General features: G+C 47.8%; 1 protein-coding gene across 2 annotated transcripts; it reads left to right on the forward strand.

The window, feature by feature from the left end:
* Positions 1-17: 17 nt before the first annotated feature.
* WDR3 (WD repeat domain 3) lies at positions 18-26,031 on the forward strand. 2 transcript variants are annotated; one of them, XM_074853875.1, is made up of 26 exons: positions 18-300; positions 1,754-1,963; positions 2,785-2,903; positions 4,642-4,720; positions 5,064-5,159; positions 5,592-5,702; positions 6,694-6,795; positions 6,910-7,007; positions 7,925-8,020; positions 8,360-8,590; positions 9,994-10,087; positions 10,446-10,547; positions 12,859-12,944; positions 14,017-14,152; positions 14,866-14,922; positions 15,988-16,088; positions 16,239-16,350; positions 16,466-16,600; positions 18,388-18,438; positions 19,019-19,084; positions 19,887-19,979; positions 20,538-20,585; positions 22,996-23,039; positions 23,531-23,659; positions 24,421-24,514; positions 25,233-26,031. In XM_074853875.1, the coding sequence occupies exons 1-26, from the start codon at positions 130-132 to the stop codon at positions 25,386-25,388; spliced, it is 2,817 nt and encodes a 938-aa protein (XP_074709976.1). In that variant the 5' UTR covers positions 18-129; the 3' UTR covers positions 25,389-26,031. The 2 variants fall into 2 exon arrangements, with proteins under 2 accessions (XP_074709976.1, XP_074709986.1); XM_074853885.1 differs by lacking the exons at positions 18-300; positions 1,754-1,963; positions 2,785-2,903 and adding an exon at positions 3,019-3,095.
* Positions 26,032-26,425: the final 394 nt, after the last annotated feature.

The following is a 26,425-nucleotide window of genomic DNA, read 5'->3' on the forward strand; positions in this document are numbered from 1 at the left end:
ACGAACTTCCGGTTTCGGCGGGGCGGGCTGTAGCCGCTCCGCACGTGTGGCGGCGGGTTGCGGCGGCCGCGCTGGGGTTTCCTCAGCGCCTTCCCCCCGCGGCCCGGCTCTGCCCTCGGCGCTGCTGCCATGGGCCTTACCCGGCAGTACCTGCGGTACGGGCCGGCCGCGCTCTTCGGGCTGGTGGCCAGCGCCAGGGGCAACGTGGCCTTCGTGGCGCTGCGCGGCGAGCGGGCCCGCTGCGTGGCCGTGCCGGCCTGCGAGCACGTCTTCGTGTGGGACACGCGGAAGGGAGAGAAGGCGAGAACGGGGCCCTCCCTGGGGTTGCGGTGGCGCGGTGCGAGGGGGGCTAATACGGGGTAGTTGTATCAGCACTAGCGTGGCCAGCAGGGACAGGGAAGGGATCTTACCCCTGGACTCGGCACTGGTGAGGCCGCACCTCGATGAGTGGGTTCAGTTTTGGGCCCCTCACTCCAAAAAGGCCATTGAATGACTCGAGCGTGTCCAGAGAAGGGCAACGAAGCTGGTGCAGGGTCTGGAGCACAGGTCTGATGGGGAGTGGCTGAGGGAACTGGGGGGGTTTGGTCTGGAGAAGAGGATGCTGAGGGGAGACCTCATCGCCCTCTACAACTCCCTGAAAGGAGGGTGCAGAGAGGGGGGATGAGTCTCTTCAACCAAGGAACCAGCACCAGGACAAGAGGGAATGGCCTCAAGTTGCGCCAGGGAAGGTTTAGACTGGGGGTTGTTGGAATGGGCTGCCCAGGGCAGGGGTGGAGTCCCCATCCCTGGAGGGGTTGAAGAGTCGGGTTGACCCAGCGCTGAGGGATCTGGTGGAGTTGAGAACGGTCACTGTGAGGTTAATGATTGGACTGGAGAATCTTCAAGGTCTTTTCCAACTTTGATGAGTCTGTGATTCTCTGGTGGGGTGCGCCCATTTTGCAGCTCTGGGTGCACCCTGGCTGAATCTCCGTGTTGATCCTCTGAGACTTGCCTTTGGTACCTCACTCGAGGAAGGATAATTGCTGCCCCAGCAACTGGAAAGCTGTTCCCTGTTGAGCTGGTGACCGGCAGCAGCACTGTGAATGTTCTTGGGTGAGACAGGGATGTTGTGGAGTTTGTATTTTGCCTATGGAACAGGGCTTCCCACATGAAAGTTGTATCCCATAGAGGGTTTGTGAGCTGGAACTTTAAAGGTTTTACCACATGTTTTCTTGTGTCAGATTCTGAAATCGTTGTAAGTATTACTGCCTGCTGCAAGCTGGGTTCAGAATTTGCTTTAGCAGCCACTAGAGTGGTGACTGCTGGTCTGCTGTTTTGGAGATGTATTTATCATTCTCAAGTTCTTGTGCAGTCTATGGAAAAGCAGCTCTGTTCTATACCTGAGAAAGGCCAAACAAGAGAGGATGAGTCAGGAAGAAGCTTTCAGACCTTACTCTCACAGTGTTCTTTGCTGTCTGCCACTTAAAACGTAGGGGCAGAAATTTGGGCTTCTGAGTTCCAGGCCTCATTCTGTCCAGTTTCTTGCTTGATTACAAAAAATGATTTTCATTCTAGCTGCTGTCTGCCTTGTAAAATGGGGTTAATGGCAGTGTATTTGGCGCAGGAAACTGAAAAGCAAACTTCTAAAGTGGAAGAAGCACTCAGTTGGAAGTTCAGTAGAAGAGCAGAGTATATTCTTTCTGCTGTGTTGAGCGTCTGCCTCTGATGTGTCCTTTATCAACATTATATGTGTTTTGTCTCCTAAAAATTGCAGGTTCTTATCCTTAAGGGTCTCAAGCAGGAGGTCAGTTGCCTCTGTCCCTCTCCAGATGGGTTGCACTTGGCTGTTGGGTATGAAGATGGATCAATCCGTGTCTTCAGCCTCCTGAGCGGAGAATCAAATATCACTTTCAACGGGCACAAGGCTGCAGTTACAGCCCTGCAGTATGACCACCTGGGGGGCCGGCTGGTATCTGGCTCAAAGGTGAGGGTTGCACATCTGGAGGACAACTTTTTCATAGAGGTGTTCTGTGAGAAGGCTGACCTGCACTAAAATTTTTGGTGTTTTAAGTGGATTGTGTGGCCTCTGCCTATAGCCAGAGGATGGCAGTGAGAGGAGTTAGGGCTGCAAGACAGTGATGGAGTTGGGGAGCCCCGGGCTGGAGAGCAGCAGGGGCTGCAGGGCAGGAGTGAGCCACTAGTAGAGCTGTTAAAGTGAAGAAGCTTGTGTGGTCAGAAGTAGCAAAAGCGACTCAAGCCAGGACAGAGGTGCATTGGTTGATCTGAGAGTGCTCCTTTGGGGAAGGAATGTCACTTTCATTAATCACCCCTGACCTTCCAATTCAGAGTGAGAAAGCGTGCTCTCAGGTAATATTTTTCAGTCGCATAGCAGAGGTAGACGTTTTGTAGAGACAAATGCAAATACAAAAAATTCAACCTCATCGCCCTCTACAACTACCTGGAAGGAGGGTGCAGAGAGGGGGGATGAGTCTCTTGAACCAAGGAACAAGCGACAGGACAAGAGGGAATGGCCTCAAGCTGTGCCAGGGCAGGGTCAGACTGGCTCTTAGGAAGTATTTCTTTGCAGAAGGGGTTGTTGGGCGTTGGAATGGGCTGCCCAGGGCAGGGGTGGAGTCCCCATCCCTGGAGGGGTTGAAGAGTCGGGTTGACCCAGCGCTGAGGGATCTGGTGGAGTTGAGAACGGTCAGTGTGAGGTTAATGGTTGGACTGGAGGATCTTCAAGGTCTTTTCCAACCTGGATGATTCTGTGATTCTGTAAATTTGGAGACACTCTGTCTGTTCCAGGATACAGATGTCATCGTGTGGGATGTCATCAATGAGAGCGGTCTGTACCGGCTGAGAGGACACAAGGATGCTGTCACTCAAGTCCTTTTGTTGAAGGAGAAGAACCTATTGGTCACCAGGTGAGCCAGGCTAAGGCTAGTGCTCGATGCATAAAGCAGCCATGGTTTTACTTGCAATTTAGACATCCCAAGGTGCTACAGCTATTTGTATTTTCCTTCTTGACTCATGATATCTCAGACCCACCGGCATCTTAGAATGTGATTTTGTCACGTCCGCATGTTTCTGAAGTCTGGTGCCTGAATCCAGATGTGGTAAGCAGAACTGTAATGGCTATCCTGAAAAATAGTGTTTGGAAAAGGGTTTAACTAGCTGCTAGATATAGCAACTTAGAATTATTGTAACAAGGAATAGTGATGATATGTTCATTATGTACATAACTATTTTTGCAGACTTCTATATGTGTAATTCACACAGCAATGTGACAGAAAAGTTGCTTCCTAGTAAGCTGTAATTATAGGAATTAATTAAAAGATGATAGCTTTTTTTGAGTTGGTTTTTAGTTATTCAACATGAGCTGCTAAGCTGCTAGTTGACTCTATCCCTTTAATAATAAATGGTTGACAGAAGATACTCTCGCTCCAATATCAGTCAATAATTTTTTATTTATTGTCATTTAATAGCTTGATAGAAAAGTGCATGCAATCAGTTCAGTGTAAAATTAGAACAAGTTTCTTGTGCTTTCTTTGTTGTTTCAAATGGAAAAAGTAGTATTTTGTTGGTTTGGTAGATGATGCCTGTTTCTTAATGCAATTTCAAGTCTTTGCAGGTCAGCTTTAGAAATGGTTCTTAATTGTCTCAGTGCCTGAATTGAGATAAAGAACTCCTCTCTTTTTTTTTTTTTTTTTTGTTACTAACAGAATAGAGATGTTATCCTGTTTTTCTGGAGATGCAAAGTTTTGTTTCCTTACTTTAGTTTGTTTTTTTTGCCCAAGCAGCTAACTGCAGTCCTTTGTGTACAGATTTTTTGTGATGTTTTTATATGTCCAATTTACAAGTACCTTTGGATACCGTGTAACGATAAATATCACTTGTAATCTGAATTTTTATGTCCTGAGGGAGCTTAGTAATGGAATAGCTTTTATATTTTGATTTACTTGATACTTATTGAGGAAAACAGGTTCTAACAAAGTTACGAGAAATAAAAAAAAGTCTTAATTGTTGTAGGGTGCACTAAAAAAATCTGTATAAATGTTCAAATTATTTTTCTGAGGTGCTCTTGTAGTATTGGGGTAGCATAATTTAGCTAGAAATGTGTTTTCAAGAATCCTAGGGGGGGCTTTGAAGGACTGAAACATCTGTAATGCTCCATTAGGAGGAGCAGCTCCAAATCACAGTTCAGAATGAAAGAATCTGCTTTTCTTGTAGCTGGGTCAATGCCCAGGCATGGCACGGGTTGAGAATGTGGAGGGGGGTTTTAGAGGCAGCTTTAGAAGTGATCAGCACATGGCGCTTACTGTTCTCACCTGAAGTAAAGAGTATTTATTGTTCTCACCCTAAATAAGCAAGAAAGGAGACTGTGTGACGCTGGGGCTTGCAGCTGAATCCAGAGGAGGAAGCAGTTCTCAATGACTTGCTAAATAACTTTTTGCAGTACCTTTGTATTGCTATACTTTAGCTTATATATTATAAACTTTATACTTTCACAAGCTATGCTATAGCTTGTAAAATTCAATGTCTGAGCAGCTGCTTTGTGATATGTTGTGGCATGTTTTAGATTTTTTTATTTCTACCACTTTTCTAAGCATGTGAACTTTGGCAATCTTTCCTCATGTCTTGAATTTTTCTTCTTTGTTCCAGTGGCAAAGACACATTGGTGAAATGGTGGGATCTGGACACCCAGCACTGCTTCAAAACTCTGGTTGGACACCGTACGGAGGTAAAGAGGATGTGTGGGGAGCTGTTGTGGGAAGGGACTTTGGATTACGTGTCATGGCTCACTTTGTGCTTTCCCTGCTTTCAGGAGTTGTAAACGGGCACTGTGATATGTTTTGCTTGTCATTAGGCTTTAGAGATGGGCAAACAGGGAACTTCCAAACTTTCCATGAGCTGTCATCAGCATGCAGTGTGACAATTCCAACACAGATGTCTCCAGAGGAGGTCCTGGCTAGATCCAGTCTCTTCTTGGTTGCCGTTTAAATAAATCAATTTAAAAAGTTCTGCTGTTGTTCCGATAGTTGAAGTAGCCATAAGCCAATTCCTCACATTGTGTCTCTGGACAGGTTTGGGGGATGGCTTTGATATCTGAAGAGAAGCGTCTGATCACTGGGAGTGGTGACAGTGAGCTGAGGGTGTGGGATATCACGTACATCCAGGAGGTAAGATATCCCCTCTGTAACCCCTCACAGTCTTGCCTAGCTGTTTGTCTTTGGGCTAAGGTGGGACTGGAAGATGTTAATTCTGATTGATGTTCTGGGAAACAGAGACAAAGTGGTATCTTTGCTGTCTGAGGGGTCCAGAAGCTGCTCTTGACTTTGCTGTTTTCAGCTTTCAAGTGAAGCTGTGAGCACTTCCAGAACAAGATTTTCAGTGTCAGATCTTCTGTCTTCTGTGGACGGATGATAAGCAGGGGAGGACAGAGACTGTTTGGTGCCTACAGGCATGCTGTAGGCCACTCCTCTGTTGCAGTGTACACTAACCACTTGTTCCTACAGGGAAAGGAAGTGTAAGTGAGACAGAAACCAGAACACCATAGCTCTTGTGGTTTGAGGTACTCCTTATGTTGTGTGGTTTTTTTTGTCTGTGAACAGGTAAAAGACCCTGATGAGCCAGAATCCAAGAAAAGCAAAGGGTCTTCACCTGGACTGGAAGAAAACACTGAAGAAAATGAGAGCCTAGAGTTGGATGAGTGTCCTGAGGAAGTAAGCTCAGCTTCCCCTGCTGTCTGTGGGATGGTGTGTCAAGCCCCATTTGCGTGGTGCCAGCAGGAGTTTTAGTCACTCACACATTGCTTCTCTGTGTTGGTTTTATACCCCAAGTATCATATTTAGCCTGATAGGGAAAATGTGATAATTCTTGTCTTGCTTTGTAACATCTTCCTCAGCAGCAGTATGTGTGCCAAAACACATACAGATGTTACTCTCCACCAAAAGCTTTTTCTTTGCTTTCTGTCTGGGGAGGACTAGCAAATGTTTAGAGTTTGACAGTGCTAACAGAGCTCTCTCATCAAACAACATGGGGATAAAATAGTTACTGGCTGGTTGGCAGCTGCTGAGTTAGTTCAGTGCTGATGCTCAGTTTTGCAGCTCAGTAGCAGAAGCTGAGAGGTCAGAGTTGCACCATGATGAAATACGGTGTGAGATTCGATTGCAGAAAGCCATCCCCACTTGTGCTGCTGGTGGAGACCACTGAATCTGTCTTTCTGGTGGAGCTTTGGGGGGTCCTGCTCAGATTTGAGGCTGCTTGTAGTTATGGTAGATACCTGACCTTGTTAAATACTTTTCCAACTTCCTCTCGAGAGGATTTCTCTCCCTTCAACCACCTGTTCAAGAGTCTCTGTTCTCACCTTCTCTGCCTCTTCTGACAGAGGAACTGAGCTCTGCTGCCTTTGTAGTATAAAAATTCAGCTCTGTCTCTTAAATGGCTATGCTTTGCCAATAAAGTTATTCTTCCACTGAGACTGTCAGTGATTTTTTTCAGATAAAATACGACAAAACATAAGGAGATAAGCCTGCAGCTCACACAAATGCTTGTTTTGTCCCTAGATTATCCTTGCTAGCTGTTCTACCAGGACCCTGTATGTTCATTTTCCCCTCTTCTCCTCTTGACTTCCCTTGCCAGTAGGTTTCTGAGTTTGCTTGAGAAGACTGCTTGACCTTTCAGACCAAAATTCTTCCCCTTCTTTCCCTATAGCGCCTCGTAAAGTGCAGCAAAGTTGGGTCCATCATGCGGGAAGGGAGAGACCGAATAGTTACTCTTGCCACAGACCGAACGGGCAAGATTTTGGCCTGCCATGTAAGTAACAGGGGCTCTGCTGTTGAGCTGTAGAGGGGGCTGTTTGAGGCCATGGGTAATTTGTGTAAGGGCCAGCCAGGGTTTTGCGTGCCTTTGACTTTGCTCTGTCTCCAGGGAACAGATGTTGTTCTGGAAGTGTTCTCTGTCCTTTCTGAAGAGGAAGTCCAAAAGAAATTGGAAAAGAAAATGAAGAAAGCAAAGAAAAAAGCCAAGTAAGCAGTCTTTTGGATGTATTTGGATGCTGTTTGTGTCAGAGAACTGTTAGAAAAGCCCTTCAGCAGCATAACACAGTGGTTGAACTCCAAGCTACTGGTCATTCTGATGGTGCTAGCTGTTGTATTTTGGGATCACTGTTCTTGTGCATCCTTGGTGCTTGTCTGAGTAGCACTGCTCCCAGAGACTAAGGAAATACCTTTCTTTCTTAGTCTTCCCCCTGCAAAAAAGAGCTAATGTGTGCAAAGGAGTGGACATAAAATGGGTTTTTCAGAGCCTCTTGCTTCTACCTGACATTCATATTTACACTGTTTGGTGCATCAAATAAAGTTCTTGATAGGACATACAGGAATGAGAGTTTCGTCTGAGAAGTCAGAGTGACTCTGATACCTCATCTTCTGTGTTATAGCAGGCAGAGATACAGGTGAGATCTCTACGTGTTTACTTCATGTTAAGTGTCTCTCTGGGTATCCTGGCACTTAACAGGTGCCTCACAACAGCACTTAGGGAGAGGTCTGGCTCCAGGGTAGAAACTGAAGCACAGGGCATGTAAATCTGGAGATGTGTTTTGGTAATGGCTGAGGACTTTTGGTGAGTAATAGGAGATGAGCAGAAGCTGATCACCCTCTCAAACACAGCTTTCTGTTGTCTCTTCTGTATCTGTCTTTCTAATGTGCCTTGTTCAAGTGCTTTGGCTCCAGAGTAGGTTGCCTTTTTTAGGGCAGTTTCCTAGTAGTCTGCATACCAGCATGAACTTCACTGTCTTGCCCCGTTCTTAAATGTAGTTAGCACTGCTGGATAAGAGGGCAGTTGTTTTTCAGCAGTTTAAGTGGTTTCCTTATGTTATTCTCTGTCTCTGCGTTACTGTTGGCTGTGCTGGGTTATTTGATTCTTCTCCATTATCTGACATTTCTAGACAGAACTCTGAAGAGGAGCCTGAAGGGAATGTGGAGCTGAGCCTGCAGGAGGAGATTCAGCGGGTCGCTAACATCAGAGCTTCTTCTAAAATCAAGTGAGTGGAAAGCCTGTGGCAGAGGCTGAGCCATAGTTACGCAGCTACCTGGGCAGAGCTTTGCACAGCTCAGTATAGGGAGAGGTGGAAGAAGTTTCCCCCTCAACATCTGCTCAGCTGGGAGCTGGGGAGAGGCCTACCATCATCTCCAGTCACTTCACATCTCTTCCACAAGTGGTCCCCTCCCCTTTTTGCCCACCTCTGTGGCTTAGTGTGCACTTGCCTGTGGCATGCACTCTGTCTGTAGTCCTCTTTCTTGGTTGTTCTTGATATTGGATCCCTCCTCTGTTTTGTCTTTTTGCCCCCTGTGTACAGCTCTGATTTTATCTAATCAAACAGGTCATTTGACTTGATTCTCTCTCCAAAAGGAGAGTTGAAGATCGTACTGCTGCTCCAGAACAACATCATTGAGTCGTACAACCTGAACCTGTTGGCACAAGTCCCACAGGCTGTTCGTGCGTCCAAGATAACCATTGGAGGCCACCGCAGTGATGTCAGGACTTTGGCTTTTAGCTCTGACAACATTGCCATCCTCTCAGCAGCCGCAGAGTCTGTAAAGATTTGGAACAGGTACGCAGCCCAGTTGTGTCAGTCCCCTCTGCCCTGTGTGTGGCAGTCTCCCAGGCCTCAAGGATGCTGTGTTCAGAGAGGCAGTGATAAGATGGGATGATGGAGAAATATAAAATAGTGAAAAAAGAAATAGGAAACTATTTGACTTCTTTCCTTATTAGGGAAACGGAGAAGCTATAGAGCTAAAAATGACTAATTAACTCCTAGAGTTTGATGCTGTAAAGCAGCACTGAGGCTAAGTTTAGTGGCAGGTATGGAAAGACAGATCTCTAAACAAAAGTCATACATACATAGCAGTCGGGTATATGCTGTATTTTTTTTTTTCTTTCTTTTTAATAGGAGGTACTAACTTACCCTAAACTACTGCTCGTTCTTTAGGGAACATGTGGGTTTCTTGACATCCTCTCTGAAGGATCTAGTATGAGACTGAGTAGGCTGCTGTTTTGATCTAGAGTGTTGTCCCAGCGTTTCCTGAGTGGTGCTGGTTTCAAGCTCTGTTTTCTTTGAGTATGCTATCTTTACTCCTCCCTCCTCTCCTGAACGACAGGAATTGCCGTTTGAGAACAGGACCTCTGTCCTTCCTCATGAAACAAACAAATTGACTCAACAGTAAAGTTTCTTTACTGTTAAGCAGGTTTTCTATATTAGCAGTGCTGGGGTCGCCCTGGAGATTTTCCACCATAAGGGCTCCCAAGAATTAGTAAGGGACATCAGTTTACGTACACACAGATCATATATATTCATTAGATCTCCTAGAAAGGGGTGTCTTATGATAATGAGTTCCTGGAATTCATTTACATAGTCCAAGTGTGCATAGCAAAAATAGGGTGAGGGTCTTCAGTGGTCGAGGGAAGAAGTAAGTAGTCTTCTTCACGGTGTTCACTAGCTGACCTTCTTTCTAGAGCATGTGCTGTGAAGTAAAGTCCAGGTGCCTCCTTCCTAAATCAGCAGAATCATCCTCCCTATAACAGGGTCTCTTGTGTCTCTTTGTTTGAGCCCCCCCTTACCTTAGTTTTCCCAGTCTAGGAGTTGCCCAAGTGTCCACTGAAGGCCTTGAGTCTGCTATCAGTGATTTACGTAGGGAGCCTAACAAGTAAAGCTTTCGTACGTCACATCACAGTTCAGTCTTAATAATTGTCAGAAATTCATTTGTTTGAGCCCTTTCATTCCCTTTCACTCATAACAGCAATAAGTCATGATGGCAGGCTATGTAATGGCATGTTTTTATGGAAAATGTTCTTAGTAATGCTGGATAGCATTTGGGTCATGGGGTGGTGGTGGTGTATCTTCTGGTCCCAGCTGAAGAGACAGCTGTGGACAGAGGCCACTCTGGAGCATGTGTCTCTTAGTGGGCCAGATTTTGTGTGTGAAAAGAGCGTTTTAGGCTCTGCCTTTGTCCACAGATCAACCTTGCAGTGCATCCGGACAATGGACTGTGAGTATGCGCTCTGCTCGCTCTTTGTCCCAGGAGATCGGCAGGTCGTCGTTGGCACCAAGGTAACTAGTGTCCTTCTCTGTGCTCCAGACAGCCCAGGTCTGGAAATACCTTATGAAAATGCCATTAAGGCAGCCTTACAGAAAACGTATTTCATCTCCTGATCCTGGAGCACTCTGTTTTAGGGGTAAAAACCTTTCTGACAGTCAGGTTCTGCTCTGTCCCAGACTCTTTATGTAGCTCTTGGGGAGAGCTTTGGGAAGTTCCTGATGGAGATTTTGGCCACCTGTGTGTAACAGGCATCTGATGAAGGTGGCTGTCTGGGAGATGGGTGGCAGGGGAGCTCTTCTGCTAGGACCCCGCGTGTGTCGTGAAGGCAGAGGGGCTGATTTAACCTCTGTGATGTATCTTTTTCCCCAGACAGGGAAGCTGCAGCTGTATGACCTGGCTTCTGGGAGTCTGATGGAGACAGTTAATGCTCACGATGGGGCAGTGTGGTCCATCGCTCTTTCACCAGACCAGGTAACTCAGCCACCCTTCTAAGCACCATCTGTTGCACATCTTTTCACGTAGCTCCTTCCTATAGTGCTGTGTTTGTGCTGCTGGTGGGGGTGTGGGAGCCCCTCATCCTGAAGGATGCAGCTGGTAGCATCTAAGAACTTTAACTGTGGATCCATGCACAGCTTGATGAATTATCTCTCTAGTTGTGTGGCATGTGGCAGTGAGTCTTTGGGCTGAGCGGGGACGTCCTCATCACCTCATCTGGCTTCTGCATGATTGAGAACACTCAGAATTCCCTGGTGGAGTCTGTGTGTGCAGCAATACGTACCCTGTGGATGTGTTCCAGCTCTGGAGAGCTTCAGCCCCTCGTAACCTGCTGCAGTGGCTGATTATCCACTAATCCACTATCCTTGTTAGATTTGCTGCTTGTCTGCTGGATTAAAGATCTCATTAACATAATGATGTTTTTTTCTTTGTGTTGCACTCTTGAGTGACCAAATCACGCTCCCCGTCTCTCTGATGGTCATTGGGTTGAACTTGTGTCCCTGCAGGATGTGTTTTCTGGGCTCTTAGTTGTTCTTGTGGTACTTTTTAAGTTAATCTTTTTTGCTGGTGGCCCCAGGATTTGGGTGCACTGTGTGATAGGTGTTACACCAGTGCCTTTTGAATCCATCCAAGGACTGAATTCGCTCTTTTGGCAATAACTCTGCAGTGAGAATGTGTATTCAGATAATAACCCACTGTGTCCCTCAAAGCCCATTTTGGGGCACTGCTTCACAGAAGGCATATATGTGGGGCTTAGATCTTTGCTTCTTAAAGTATAAATTAATGTTTTGGTTCTGTTAGGGCACTCTGTTTCAGATTGAATAGCTCTGACATTATATAGGTATATTTAATTGGTTATTTTTCTAGTGATCCATAAAATCTGTTGTAAGCAGCATAGCGTCAAGTTATTAGGTATTACTTCTCATATTTACATTTAAAATTAAGCTTTGAAACCTTTTAGCTGGTCTTTAATCCATGGAATATGTGCTCTGTTGAACTGTATTATCCTAGTTTTGTAATGAAAATCTAAATCAAGACCAAGAGGCATGCCACTGTTACTATTATCAACTACAGCTTTAATCTTAAGGAAAAGGGTAATCCCCATCAAATTAATTTTCCATAAACTCTTTTCTCCATATTCAGTTTACTTTCTTTGTTTGATAGAAACTGCAGTTACCTGTTCTTTCTATTGACCATGCTCACCTGTTTGTCTGCCTGTTTGTCTGAATTATGGTGTTACATTAGTTTCTTCCGGGTTCTCCCCCAGTATTTCTGCAGTTGCTGAGAACGGGCATCAACAGTTTAGAGAGTACCTCATTCTAATCTGTAATGAAGTCTTGGATTCGGGAGAACTGAACCATTGATTTATAAATGGCTGACATAGGTAGCTGCTTTTTGACAGCCTTGTGAGTTTTTGGAGCAGTTTTTGAGCACTGTCTTGGAATGTGATTATGGTATGTGGTTTTCCCCTGAGCACAACAGATGAGAAGTGTTTACTCAACCCATGTTTACTGAGCGTTGCTGTTCAATAGTTCTCATACTTCCCTCTAGAAATGGGTCAATACTACTGAAATTTATTATTTTTTTTAAATTATCCCATTATACATGCACACACTCTATTTGGCCTAACCCTGGCTGTAGAAATCTGTGTCTCTTACTCCTTGTATCAGTTTTTCTCCATTACCACAGTTCAGGTTCCTATTGGTTTCTACCAGTGTCCACTTTCTTCTGTTTGTTGTGTATGTGTTTCTTATTTTTCTTACGCAGTCCTGTTGCGCCAGAAGCTGGAGTGGTTTTTAGTGGGATAAAAATCGTAACAAGTAATAACCTGCCTGAGATTCGTTCACCCTACAGATGAAAACACATGGGGCAGATTTTACCCTTGTTCTTAATGTAAAAGGGATAGTGTTGAACTGGGCGTCCTTTAGAAGACTGGGCTTGTGGGGTGGTGGTAAGGTGTGTGTGATCTAGTCACAGTGAGAGTGTCAACTTGCCCACAAAACACAAGCACACCATTACCTACAGCTGAGAGGACTGCTTTCAGTCCCAAAGTTTCAGTCCATGTCTTGATTTACATTTGGAGTCTTTGTCTGCCAGAGCTTTTGAAATTCTTGTGGTTGCTCAGCCAGTGGGTAATACATGCGCCAGCTAGAGCAAGTGCTCCTGGTGGTGTCCACTTGATCATTAATACTGTAGGAATGTGGGACATTTCAAAAACCTCGCTGTAGAATTTCTCTGGGTTATACCAAAACCGGTTTCATAATAATTTTTTCATTTTCCCCTGCAGCGTGGCTTTGTGACAGGAGGTGCTGATAAATGTGTCAAGTTCTGGGAGTTTGAGCTTGTGAAGGATGAGAGCAGTATTCAGAAAAGGTGAGAAAAGAAACCTTTCTAGGCTACCTTCCGGTGCAGTTATCCATTGTCACTGATGGATGCTTTGGCCTTTGTAGTGCGCTGTAAGAAGTGTCCATGACATACATGCATGTGGAACACAGAATCACAGAATCATCGAGGTTGTAAAAGACCTTGAAGATCCTCCAGTCCAACCATTAACCTCACACTGACCGTTCTCAACTCCACCAGATCCCTCAGCGCTGGGTCAACCCGACTCTTCAACCCCTCCAGGGATGGGGACTCCACCCCTGCCCTGGGCAGCCCATTCCAACGCCCAACAACCCCTTCTGCAAAGAAATACTTCCTAAGAGCCAGTCTGACCCTGCCCTGGCGCAGCTTGAGGCCATTCCCTCTTGTCCTGTCGCTTGTTCCTTGGTTCAAGAGACTCATCCCCCCTCTCTGCACCCTCCTTTCAGGGAGTTGTAGAGAGCGATGAGGTCTCCCCTCAGCCTCCTCTTCTCCAGACTAAACCCCCCCAGTTCCCTCAGCCACTCCCCATCAGACCTGTGCTCCAGACCCTGCACCAGCTTCGTTGCCCTTCTCTGGACATGCTCGAGTCATTCAATGTCCTTTTTGTAGTGAGGGGCCCAAAACTGAACCCAGTCATTGAGGTGCGGCCTCACCAGTGCCGAGTCCAGGGGTAAGATCCCTTCCCTGTCCCTGCTGGCCACACTATTGCTGACAAGCCAGGATACCACTGGCCTTCTCCAACACGTGGAGAAGAGTGAGCTCAGTGGTGTTTTGTGAAGGTCTGAGTTTAGCTGGGGAAGGACATTTGCCACATTTTGACCCCTTGCTTGTGTGTGAGTTTAGCTTCTAATCACAGGATGGGCCTCCGGATCATTATTAAGCAGTAAATTTAGCAGTGACGTGTATCAGCCTGCAGTGCCATGTTTATTTCCAGTCCTGTCTTGCTCAGGTTGTAACAAGGAATGAGATACTGTGTGTTAGAATGAACTTGCTTTCCCAAGGCGCAATGTGGGAGTTGTATTCATACCTCTTCCCGACTTGTTTGTTTGGGATAACAGTTGGTTTTACCTCTTGTTGCCAGGCTTTCTGTGAAGCACGTGCGTGTTTTGCAGCTGGATGAAGATGTTCTCTGTGTGCGGTACAGCCCCAACCAGAAACTGCTGGCTGTCTCCTTACTGGATTGCACTGTGAAGGTTTTCTACGTTGACACGCTCAAGGTGTGTGACTAAATGGGCTGTGAGGCTGTGCAGGGAGTGATGTAGTTGTAGCCTGACAGATCAGGAATACATAGGAAAAAGTGTTTGTTTTTTGCGGGATGCTAGTAAGAATCAAAGAGAGACCATGCCTCCCGCTTCAGATGCCTGTTTGCTAGGGAACCTGACAGCACCATGGCTGACCCACACTGGGTAGAAAATCCATTTTTCATCTGGAAAGTGTTGTGAACTTGTGGGTGCAAAGGTTTGCTCTAAACCCTGTGGGCACAGTGGTGCTCTGGAGCTGTGAGGCGCTGTAGCGCTGCGGGTGGATGTGTCCCATGTGGCATTAAATAGGGCAAAGCAGAGGCAAAGCCTGGGGGAGGAGAATCTTCCTTGTGAGTGGTGGTTTTGTGAGTTGTGTATTAGCACGTGAATGTTAGGGAATTGTCACAAGATGGACCAGCCCTGCCAGGCAAAGAGGAACGGAGAGGAACTCCATAGGCAGTGGTGATGAGCACCAGAGTTAGCTCAGCTTGCATGCGTGCTTCACCCTGCTCTGGCTCTGCCATCGTGGCCCTGCTGTTAGCAGTGTTCCAGGCAAGAATGAAAGTGGGGCAGTGCTAGAAAGACAGAGCTCCTCAGGCAGAGCAGAACTAGCCTGGAGCTTGGGATTTTCACGTATGCATGTGGGATTTTCATCCAGTGTGTCTAACTGAGACGCCTTTCTTCTTCAGTTTTTCCTTTCTCTGTATGGACACAAGCTGCCAGTGCTGTGTATGGACATCTCCTGTGTAAGTATCCTTAGGGCTGCGTGTTAGGTGGGACTGTGGGGGTAGGGGTGACTGTGAGAACCTCTGGTGGCAGCAAGGCCTCTAGGATTTCCTTTCTTGTCACCTCCTTGCTCCCAACTTGGCAGTTTCTTGATGGGACACAGCAAGCTCTTCCTTATCCCGCACTGGGAGCGGTCACGGAGTAGTGGTCGTGACAGAGCTGAGCAGGGTGTTTTGTGAGCAAGTGGAAATCAAAATGCTGTGGGGGTTCATCTTAAGAGGTACAGCCTGCTCTGCTAAAGTTACTGACTGTGAGAGGAGCCTGAATTCTTGGTTAGTGAGAGCAGAGAGCAGGTGCTGAGGTGGAGCAGCCTCTTCATGCCTGTTCACAGAATCACAGAATCACCTAGGTTGGAAAAGACCTTGAAGCTCCTCCAGTCCAACCATTAACCTCACACTGACCGTTCTCAACTCCACCAGATCCCTCAGCGCTGGGTCAACCCGACTCTTCAACCCCTCCAGGGATGGGGACTCCACCCCTGCCCTGGGAAGCCCATTCCAACGCCCAACAACCCCTTCTGGAAAGAAATACTTCCTAAGAGCCAGTCTAACCCTGCCCTGGCGCAGCTTGAGGCCATTCCCTCTTGTCCTGTCGCTTGTTCCTTGGTTCAAGAGACTCATCCCCCCTCTCTGCACCCTCCTTTCAGGGAGTTGTAGAGGGCGATGAGGTCTCCCCTCAGCCTCCTCTTCTCCAGACTAAATCCCCCCAGTTCCCTCAGCCGACTCCTCATAAGACCTGTTTGTTCTGGGGTGCCCTTGGAATGGGAAGCCAAAAATGTCAAGATGTAGCTAAGGTCTTAAATGCCTGCAGAAGTTCAGAAAAAAGCCAGGGTGCTGTCAGTTGGCTGTGCTGGTACCACAGGCATGGGCTGCCCTGGTGAGAGGAGGTGGAGGGATCAGGAGGGCGTTGTTTTGGGAGCCAGGGATCTGCCTGCTCAGCACTGCTTAGTCACTGGTCCAGCAGCAGTTCCTCGTGGGGCAGCCAGCCAGCTACCCACACCCTCCTCTCTCTTTGTTGCTCTGTAGGATGGGACTCTAATTGTGACCGGCTCTGCTGACAGGAATGTGAAGATTTGGGGCTTGGATTTTGGGGACTGTCACCGCTCTCTCTTCGCCCACGATGACAGGTCAGGCAAATCCTCCAGCACCTCTGGGCTGTAGGTTATCTTATCTCCAAGGGGTTGTGCTCCAGCAATAACCATTTTGTCCAGCACAGAGCAGGGGGAGATCTGCAGCGTTCCCCGAGTGGGGTGAATTTGAGCCTTTTTCCCTTCCAGCGTGATGTATCTGCAGTTTGTGGCGAAATCCCATCTCTTCTTCACGGCTGGAAAGGACGGCAAGATTAAACAGTGGGATGCGGATAAATTTGAGCACATCCAGACGCTGGAGGTAGGAAGTTTTGGAGACTGTTGCGACGTAGCGTTATCCCTATGTGAGCAGCACTTCCCTCAGGGGCTGGGAGGTGCGTGGTGGTGGTGTCTTACCTCTTCTGTCTCCCACACAGGGGCATCACCAGGAGGTGTGGTGTTTGGCACTCAGTCCCAATGGAGACTACGTGGTGTCGGCATCCCACGACAAGTCCCTGCGCCTCTGGGAAAGGACGAGGGAGCCCCTTGTTTTGGAAGAGGAGAGGGAGATGGTGAGAGTTGTGTGCTTCTGCCAAAGCCAACTTCCAGATTCCTCCTTTTTCAGGGTGGAAGAGCCTGGCCGCGCGCTTGGCAGACTTGCTCGTTACTAATTGAGGTGCCCAGGGTTCACCGGCATCTTTTGCGTGACGGGGCTGTTGCCCTGAGCTGTCTGGAAGCAGCACCGCAGATGTTGCGGGTGCTTGCCTGTCTGCACTGCGTTGCAGGTGCCTGGCTACCTTGCTCCCTGCTTTGCTTCTCTCTTGCTTCCCAGGCTTTCCTCTGTAGCCATGGTTTTCTACAGGTCTGTTGGCTACGGTCTTTGATCTTCTCTTATTGTCTTGTGCTCCTTTCAACTCAAATGTGCTTTGGAGGCAGTTCAGCGGGTGCTGTTGTGGAGTGATGGAGAGCACTGCTCCTGTTAAATGCAGTTTATCTTGGTTTCCCCTTTTCCAGCTGTGACAGGTCCGTTCCACCTCAGTAACAGGCCCCAGAGCTGAGGGATGCTGGAAGAAGCCCCTTCTACTCCATTTGAGTGTGTATTGTGAGGAATTTATGAGTCTCTTGAACCAAGTAACAAGAGATAGGACAAGAGGGAATGGCCTCAAGCTGCGCCAGGGCAGGGTCAGACTGGCTCTTAGGAAGTATTTCTTTCCAGAAGGGGCTGTTGGGTGTTGGAATGGGCTGCCCAGGGCAGGGGTGGAGTCCCCATCCCTGGAGGGGTTGAAGAGTCGGGTTGACCCAGCACTGAGGGATCTGGTGGAGTTGAGAACGGTCAGTGTGAGGTTCATGGTTGGACTGGAGGATCTTCAAGGTCTTTTCCAACCTTGATGATTCTGTGATTCTATGAATCGGAGACTCGCAGAAGGACTGAAGGAAACTCTGGAGGTCTGTAGTCTAACCTCTTGCTCACTGCAGGATAACCTTAAAGCTGTGTCAGACTGCTCAGAGATGGATTTTCCAGGCTGTTTGAGCACCTGTTCCAGTGCTGAACCACCCTTGGGGTTGGTGGATGCATTTGTTTCACATATCCAATTGGAAATTCCCTTGGAACAATTTGTAACTTGTCTTTTCACTGTATCCCTCAGAGGAGTCTGGCTCGCTCTGCCCTTCTTAAAGCAGTTCTCAAACCACAGTGGGGAAAGATGTAGAAACATGTACAGAAGCAGGAGTGGAATCTGCAGTAAATTTTTGTTTCTGTCCCAGCCTGTTTGCAGAGAGCTGAGGTGACCCATAGGCAGCATCTTGATGCCCAGTGGTTGTTGGTGTGTTAGGAATGATGGTGGTAGAAGGAGAGACAGACACAGCTCCTTTTCCAGATGCCAGAAAAGTGTGTTTTGAGTCAAGTTTGAGTAACAAGGTGGGCATGAATACACCGATAGTGAATTATGATGGAACCCTATTCATGTGAGAGATGCCAGAGAGGAGGATCTTTCCTCTGACATGCCAGCATAACCCTGGGACTTTTCTAGGCTTGCTTCTTCCATGCTGTGTGCCTGGTGGAAGGTTTGGTGCTGAATTGCTGTTGTCTCAGTCTCAGCTTGGCAGACTGTTCCTGCATGCAGAGCAGAGACCTTGATTTCTTTCTGTCTGGGAGATTCCAGAGTTCTCCGTGGGGTTGGGATCAGGGACAAAGCAGGCATTTTGCACTGATGTGGCTGATCTCTGCTGATTTGTCCTGGTTTCATGGTGGGCTACATGAAGCTGCAGGCTCCCTGGCTCAACCGGTCTGGGAGGGACTTGTCCCCTTGCTTGCTGCCTGCTCCCCTGTGTTAATATGTTGTGTTTTCATCCGCTGTAGCAACGAGAAGCTGAATATGAAGAGAGCGTGGCGAAGGAAGAGCAACCTGTGGTGAGTTGCACTGTCTGAGCGTGTGTCAGTCTGACTGTACAAAGTCTGAAATATCTGTTTCTGTAAGAAGCATAGAAGAGGCGTGGAGAGGACTGATAATTTTCTTGCTTTGAGTCTGTCTCTGGTACTTCCTACAGACAATTTCAGAAGAGTGTGTGGAGCCGACTGAACATAATAGCTGTGGGTGCTGAAGCTTTGCTGGGCTATTGCCCTTCTGATCTCCCCAGTTCAGGTCCACACCAGCTCTGTGCCAAGGCTGGGCTGCCTTCTGACTCCTGCTTCTGGGTCCGTGGAGTGCAGGATGGATGGGGAAGCCTCATCCCTCTTGCTCAGATGCTCATGCTGTTTTGACACCAATTGGATCCCTCTGTTGGCAGAAGAGCTGTGTTTACCTGCCTCCCCTGAGCCCAGCATTAGCACAGTGCCTCTTCCTGAGGAAGAGCTGGGAAATCCTCTTATTTCCCCAAGTAAATGACCAGTTTAGGAAATGGGGCTGATGTTTTTCTTAGTCTGGACTGTGGCAGGAGGCAGGGGCTGCTCAGGTGTGGAAGGAGGGAGCTGCAAACTCTGTGTCTTGTAGGTGGCTGGAGAGACGCAAGGAGAGACGGGGCTCGCGGGAAAGAAGACTATTGAAACCATCAAAGCGGTAAGATCGCGTGGGTCTGCCAGCGTTGCTTTATGCCTTGTCAGCTTCTTGGGGAGTGGGGTCGCAGGGTCAATTTGAAGAGGAGTAACCTGTACCATCACGTAAGGGCAGGTTGCCTCTGCCTGCAAGAGCAGCCTGTCCTGCTCCACGGCCAACGGGGAGACTGGAGAGTCATGCGCCAGGGATTATCTCCTCCTGAGATCTCTGCAGGGAACAGAGGTGTGAGGGTCCTGTAGCTGCAGCTTTCTCTGCCTGTCACATGTGGGACAGATGGGGCTGCTCTTGCCCTTTGGGATTTGCAGCCCAGAGGAGCACGAGGCTGCTGGGATGTTCTCTAGGCATCAGGCCTCTCCCCAAAGGGCTGCCCAGTCCCGTCGGCATCTGTGGAAGGTGGAAATGTATTGTGGTTCCCGAGGCAGGAGGTGTACCAGGAAGGTGTGGGGTGGGTAATTTCACAGCCACGTATTTCAACAGTCTGGTGCTCTTGTAAATACAGAGGAAATCCTTAATCTGAATAATCAAAATGGCCTGACCCTGACTTGTGCCGCAAAGGGGTGGAGTTCAATGTCAAGGCAACAACTGAAGCTTCAGCAGAGAGCACAAGGGTGGTGGCAGGGGAGGAACGTGGATGGTGTTTGGCGTCTTCAGGATGTGATTGCTGGGCTCAGGGCAGTGGTGCAGTCTGGAGAGAGGTTATCTTTCCGTGTCAGCCCCTCTGCTTCCACCTCCTTTTGTCCTGTTGGACTCGAGCTTCGCTCTGACTCTGGTGGTGTCACTGATGTGCTGTTCTTGTGTCGCACAGGCCGAGCGGATCATGGAAGCTATTGAGCTGTACAGAGAAGAGATGGCAAAACTAAAGGAACACGAGGCCATATGCAAAGCTGCAGGAAAAGAGGTAAAAGACTGAGGAATGTACTGATGCTAAGGTGTGTTGGGTGTATCCTTCCAGCTCAGGTGGAAAGGCTCAGCATGCAGATAAAACCGGGACAGCTGGAAATAGCAGAGATTTGCTAAAACCTTTTGGAGAATAAAATGGCACTGTGCTCTGTGGCATGGATGGTGGTGTGTTCTTTCCAACAATCTTTTAAAAGTCACAGTAGGATGTAAGTTTTGTCCCTGAGAGCCTGCTGCAGCAAATTCATCCCAAAGCCTATTCTTTGCCTTCATCTCAACACTCCCTGCTTAATAAGGGGCTGTGATATAAGGAGGAAAAGTGACAATTAAGAAGTGGAAGAAAATTCATACATGTCCAAGTTAGTCATGGGCGCTTGAGAATGATTGTCCAGTGGCTGCAAATGAGGCCTTCAGCAACATTCTGGGAAGGGTAGAAATGTGGGGATTGCAGGAAGACACTTGATAAAAAGCTCTCTTCTACAGAAGGTTGAAGTTTTCTCCTTGAATATGCATTTGTACGCATGCACCTGCCTCATTCTAACCCATTTTGTGTCTGCAGGTTCCCTTTCCTGTCAATCCCATCCTCCGTGCCTACGGAAATATTACAGTAAGTGCCATGCCCAGGCCCCAGGCTGTGGGCCATTCCCAGCTGGAGTGGGGCTGGCTGATTTGCTGGACTGGCTTGCTGTGGGGAAGGAGGACCACTTGGTTCAACTTGAAACAAAAACTCAGCTTGTGTTGAGGGAACACAGTCTGGGTTTTGGGGTTTTTTTCATATCTTGCGTGTGTGTTACAAAAGTTTAACCCCATCAGGGTTAAATATAACCCTGATGGTAGCCATGGCCTTATCCTGTACCTTATCATGAGCCAGTGGTTTACAGTATTCACCAAGATACAGGAAAGGTAGTTCAAACCTTTTCTGTGCCTGAGGGCACACCTTCCTGCTGCCAGGAGGGTGCAGCTGCCATGTGATAGCTTATTCTGGAGGAGCTGTGCCATCTTAACACAAAATACCTGAGCATCCCTCACTACAAAAAGGTCATTGAATGACTCAAGCGTGTCCAGAGAAGGGCAACGAAACTGGTGCAGGGTCTGGAGCACAGGTCTGATGGGGAGCGGCTGAGGGAACTGGGGGGGTTTAGTCTGGAGAAGAGGAGGCTGAGGGGAGACCTCATCGCCCTCTACAACTCCCTGAAAGGAGGGTGCAGAGACGGGGGATGAGTCTCTTGAACCAAGGAACAAGCGCCAGGACAAGAGGGAATGGCCTCAAGCCGCGCCAGGGCAGGGTCAGACTGGCTCTTAGGAAGTATTTCTTTGCAGAAGGGGTTGTTGGGCGTTGGAATGGGCTGCCCAGGGCAGGGGTGGAGTCCCCATCCCTGGAGGGGTTGAAGAGTCGGGTTGACCCAGCGCTGAGGGATCTGGTGGAGTTGAGAACGGTCAGTGTGAGGTTCATGGTTGGACTGGATGAGCTTCAAGGTCTTTTCCAACCTAGATGATGATTCTGTGATCCCCTGGAATGTGTAATTGGGAGCCCCTGTCACTATGCATGTGACATCATCAGTCAGCCCTTCGCCAGAGCTGCTCTCTCCCTTCCACTGTCAATATGGGCATTTTTAATTTCAAGTTGAATAGATTGAATGGGGGTGAATGAAATCCCCTGGCTCAGTAGCTAGCAATTCCTTTGGAGGCAGGTGATGTTTGATTGAATCCCACTGTACAGAAAAGGGAATCTGAACCTGTTTCCAAAGTCTTGGAAGAATGTGCTAGTCCAGGTGCTAGGCTGCTGGATAAAAACATAGCCGCAAGGTATGACATGCCCTGTTATGTGGTGAACTGACCACGATGAGCATTCAGCATGTCAGATCATGAACAAAAATATTTCATGCACTGACAGTCACTTATCCTCTTTCTTGAGAGAGACTCTGCTCGTGGAACACTGGTCCCAGCGTATCTACTGTGTTGCCTTGACTCAGAAAGCAGGAACTGGAAGCAGATGAAGGCTTCCTGACCCTCAATCCCTGCCTGTGCAGCTGTCACCTCAGCAGGGCAGCTCTGAGCAAGGCAGGGCTGTGTTGTAGCTGCCCAGGTTTATTTCGGTGGCATTGGTACAGCAGTTACTGGCTCTGTTTCTATTCCTAAAGAATTTACAGTGAGAAAATTCTGTATGGTAGTTAAATGTCCAGGTATTGCAGGCTAGAGCTGGTGCCTTTACCCACTCATGTCATGCTAGTACACAACAGTTTTCACTGAACTCGTGAGAATTTCTGACTGCACAAAATACGCACACATGGATGCATGGATTTCATTGATCAATAAAAATCCACTCCTCTGAGTAGATTGGTTTTGGTTTTCCTGGTTTATTCCAGGGTATATTCCTACACTGCATTTTTAATTACTCTTAGGAAGATCCTTATTCTTTCATTCTCCCTTTTTCTGAAGACTATGTCAATGCCAGATGAAACAGCCTTTTGTCTTCCTTCTAACCACCTCTGATCACCTTACAAGTGCCCTTCAATCCCTTCCTCCATGATTATATTTAATTATAAGTTGAATAGACAACAGAAGTGAATGGAATCCTATGACTTAGGCATTTTTCTTTGGCAGTTCCCAGCTCTGCTCTGCATTTGCCAGATGCTTTCAGCAGATAAACAGGAGTAGCAGGAATTAAGTCTGGGAAATGAGTTTGTGTAATGCTTTATATGTATAATTAGTCTGTTTCACCAAGCTTTTTATCCAGTTTGTACCAGATTCATTGAACTGAATATGAGATGATTTAGCTGGTTGAATATAAATTAGATTTTTCACACCGGTTTAGTGTATCCTGAGAAGGCTGGGTTTATGTTTTGAGGAGGGAGAACTTCTCAGACTGGCAGCTGATTGAATCTGTTATATTTAGCTTGATCTGTCCATCTCACAAGATGCAGATCGTGTTTTTGACTGAATGAAATGGACCTTAAGGCATGTTTGTCCTGGAATGTTTCTTGATATGCAGAGCTGGTGTCTTTGCTCTGTTACAGCCTTCTGCGTATGTGCTAGAAGTTTTCAAGAAGGTCAAGTCAAGGTGAGTCCCAAGAGCCTTATTTCTGAAGAGGTTTGTGACTGAGTACTGGATTTCTGGGCCCAGGACTGGCTGGGGTCCTGGGACGGTCTTTGGTGCTGGGTGTGGGCAGTGCCAGCGAGTCTGGAGTTACTGTTGCTGGCAGCTTCTTTTGGAGCGTGCATGGGATTGGGGCATGGAAATTGTTCCTTCCATGGGGAGTGTTGGCTGAAGCTTGTGTACGTGGGTTGGCTGCTTGGGGGTGCACGTGTATGTGAAGAGCAGCTTGGGGATGCTGAGGAGGGAAGGCTGTGTGGGTGCTCCCTGTGCCAGGAGATGTCTGCTGGCCTGGGCTGTGTGGGTGAGCTGTGCTCTGTGGGCAGTCCCAGACCAGCAGTGAGGAACACTTAGCACGGCTTTTGTACCAGAACCTACATACATGGAAGTGTTTCCTGCTCATCTGTAGCAGCACGGTGGCTGAGACTAATACTTCTGTCCCTCTGCTTTCTCCTCAGTGAGCTGGAAGAGTCTCTCCTTGTGCTGCCCTTCTCCTATGTCCCTGACCTGCTCAGACTCTTCAATGAATACATTCACCAGGGTTCAGAAGTTGAACTCCTGTGCCGAGCTCTCCTCTTTCTGCTCAAGTGAGTCCTTAATCTGCCCAGACAGATCTGCTAGTCTTAGTCTGGTTGCTATTCCTGTCCAGAACCTGAACCTGAGGAAGCCCTAACAGGGCTGTGGTCAGCAGTGGGCCTGCTGGTTCCTCTGGGCCCCTCGTGCTGGTGCATGTCATGAATTCCCTTGTGCCAGTTATGTGACCTCCTTGCTCTTGTGCTGTGAGTCAGTGCTTTGGGACAGCACAGAGCTGGGCAGTACACCCTCCTTCCTGGAGCTGCTGAAATGACGCTGCTTGCTGTGAACGTAGCGTAAGAGCGTGGGGAAAAATTTGGGCTTTCTCCTGTGTCCCTGGGTCTGAAGCTCCTGGGGAGCGCCCTGGAAATAAAGATGTGATCTCTGCAGGAGGTGAGGAATCGCTGCAGCCCACAGCAAATGGTGTGTGGGAGCGGACCAATGGGATGCAGAGCATTGATGTGCCCGGATGGGGTTGTTGGTCCTCGTCCCCCAAGTCTCATTGGCAGGAAAGATCCTGCATCAAGGCTGAAATGGCACTGCTGACTGGCACAGAGGCATTGTAGAGCCCGTGCCTGCAGAGAGACCTTCCCTTTGAACCACTGTATGTTAAAGAGAAGCTTCAGAAAACAGCTTTTCCCATTATATATGGCTGATCTGGGGAGGTCTAATGTAAGAAAAATCCACGTCCAGAACATAGAGAGGCTCAGGAGAGGGACTTTCTGATGTTTAGAAGAACGCTGCTGCAATACATCACTGCCTGCTTCATTCCCAGGATACATTTTGGGCAGATCACAAGCAACCACATGCTGGTAACAGTGATAGAAAATCTGAAGAAAACCACCATCTCCAGAGTCAGTGAGGCCCGGGTGAGTGCTGCACCCTCCCCTTTTCCAGGATCTGGACTAAAGGAATAATATCTGGGAGCATGTGTTTTCTGTAGCATCCAGTGGGAAAGTTGGTTGGGGGTCTGAGCCCGTTTCACCTCCCTCTTGTGCAAATAAGCTGCCTTTTCCTTATGTTCCTCCTGATGTGAGACTACCCAGTGATGAGCTCATGTTCCCTCCCTCATTTACTCTTGGTTTTCTTTGATGTATGTATTTGGGCTTTGGCTTGCTAGTTTCTAAATATGTAGGAGGTAAATAAACCATTTCTCTTGGGCTTTTCTGTGGGCTACTAGTCTCTCAAATAACGCAGACTGTGCATCTTCCCAGAGGCAACTTCAGGTGCTTGCCAGCAGCTTGTCTTTCAGAAAATACAGTGGAAATAAAAACAGTCCCATCTCTAAATGCTGTAGGTGCTTCTGTATGTGTAGCTATGCTTGATGGCCACGAATGGTTGGACTAGATGATCTTCAAGGTGATGATTCTGTGATTATAGCTGCTCTTAAGAGAGAAATGGGGAACAGAGTGCAGGACTGACTGTTCTGCTCAGATGAAGTGTACATTTAAATAATGTTGCGTTACTTAAATCTGTGGATTGTCTTGGTTTTGTCCTCTCTTAGTAGAGGGCGACCAGGGCAGGACCCTCTGCCCCCTCACAAGCTTGAAATGTGCCCAACAGTGTGGTGCTGGTCTGTCTCCACAGGACGTGCTGGGATTCAACATGGCAGGGCTCCAGTTCCTGAAGAGGGAGATCGAGGCCAAGGATGAAGTGACATTTTTTGCTGACGCTACTGACCGTTTTGAGGAGAAGAAGAAGAAGAGGAAGAAGAAAGAGAAGATGGTTCTTGCAGTGCTCTAGCATTTGTTGCCCAAGACCCAGAGCACCTGGATGTGCGGTCCTGTAACCTCAGTGCTGGCTGTGGAAGCGTTCTTGTGGCTGAACATCTGTGATGACATCCGCTGAGCTGGGACACAGTCTGTCCCCTCCCATGTGGTATAACCCAGCATATAACCCCGACTCAGAATGGTTGTCTCTGAGATGAACTCTGTAATCCGCTGCATATATATGTATTTGAACTATTTCTGAGGTGGCCGTCAAAGGTACGTGCTTTTCCTCCAGAGGAATGCCCGTTAGAAATGGAGTTGATTTCTCCTGCAGAAGAAATGGGCTCATTCTGGCAGTGTTGACTCAGCGGAGTGAATCCAGCACATGGACTGCTGGTGAGACTGTGCCCGTGCCAGGGAAGGCAGCTGGCAAGATTTTAGGCTGTTTTGATACCTGCTGGTGGTTTGTGGCAGCGCTTGGAGCCTCTGGGCAGAGCTACGTGATTTCTGCCAGACTGTGAGAACTTGGTCTACAGCCACTCGCTTTTTAGTGAGACTGGGAAAAACATGGCCACACTCTATTAAAGGCATATTTATATGTGCTTTATGAGACAATTCTGTTCATGGAGTTTTGTCCTGGTATTTCGCTAGTAAAGCCTCAACTGCTTTGCCCTGTGTGTCAGTTCTTGAAGGTTTGGTTTTTTTTTTTCCAGAGAATAAAACCTGTGGGAGCAAACGAAAGGGCTGCCATCCAGGATTGTGCTGTTCCGTAGAGTTGGCAGACTGAGCACGAGAAGCATGGGTTGTTTGCATTGTAGCTGCTCCAGCTTTTAGAAATTGCAGTGAATTGTTGCGATGTTGTACTTGTCGTGTGTCAGATAAAATGATTTATTTTCACAGTGGGGGCAGTGGGGCAGGATAAAGCGAGCAAGTTTCTGCTGCTATTGCCAATTTCTTATTTTGTAGTATGTGCTGTCTTTTTTACCAGTAATCACAGGTTTGATGGATGTGGTGGGGGCTGCTTCTGGGTACTTTGCTGACTGTTGGACTTATAGGTCTGAAGCTGGACTT

This window comes from Strix uralensis, chromosome 2, assembly GCF_047716275.1.
Source record: "Strix uralensis isolate ZFMK-TIS-50842 chromosome 2, bStrUra1, whole genome shotgun sequence".
NCBI lineage: Eukaryota > Metazoa > Chordata > Aves > Strigiformes > Strigidae > Strix > Strix uralensis.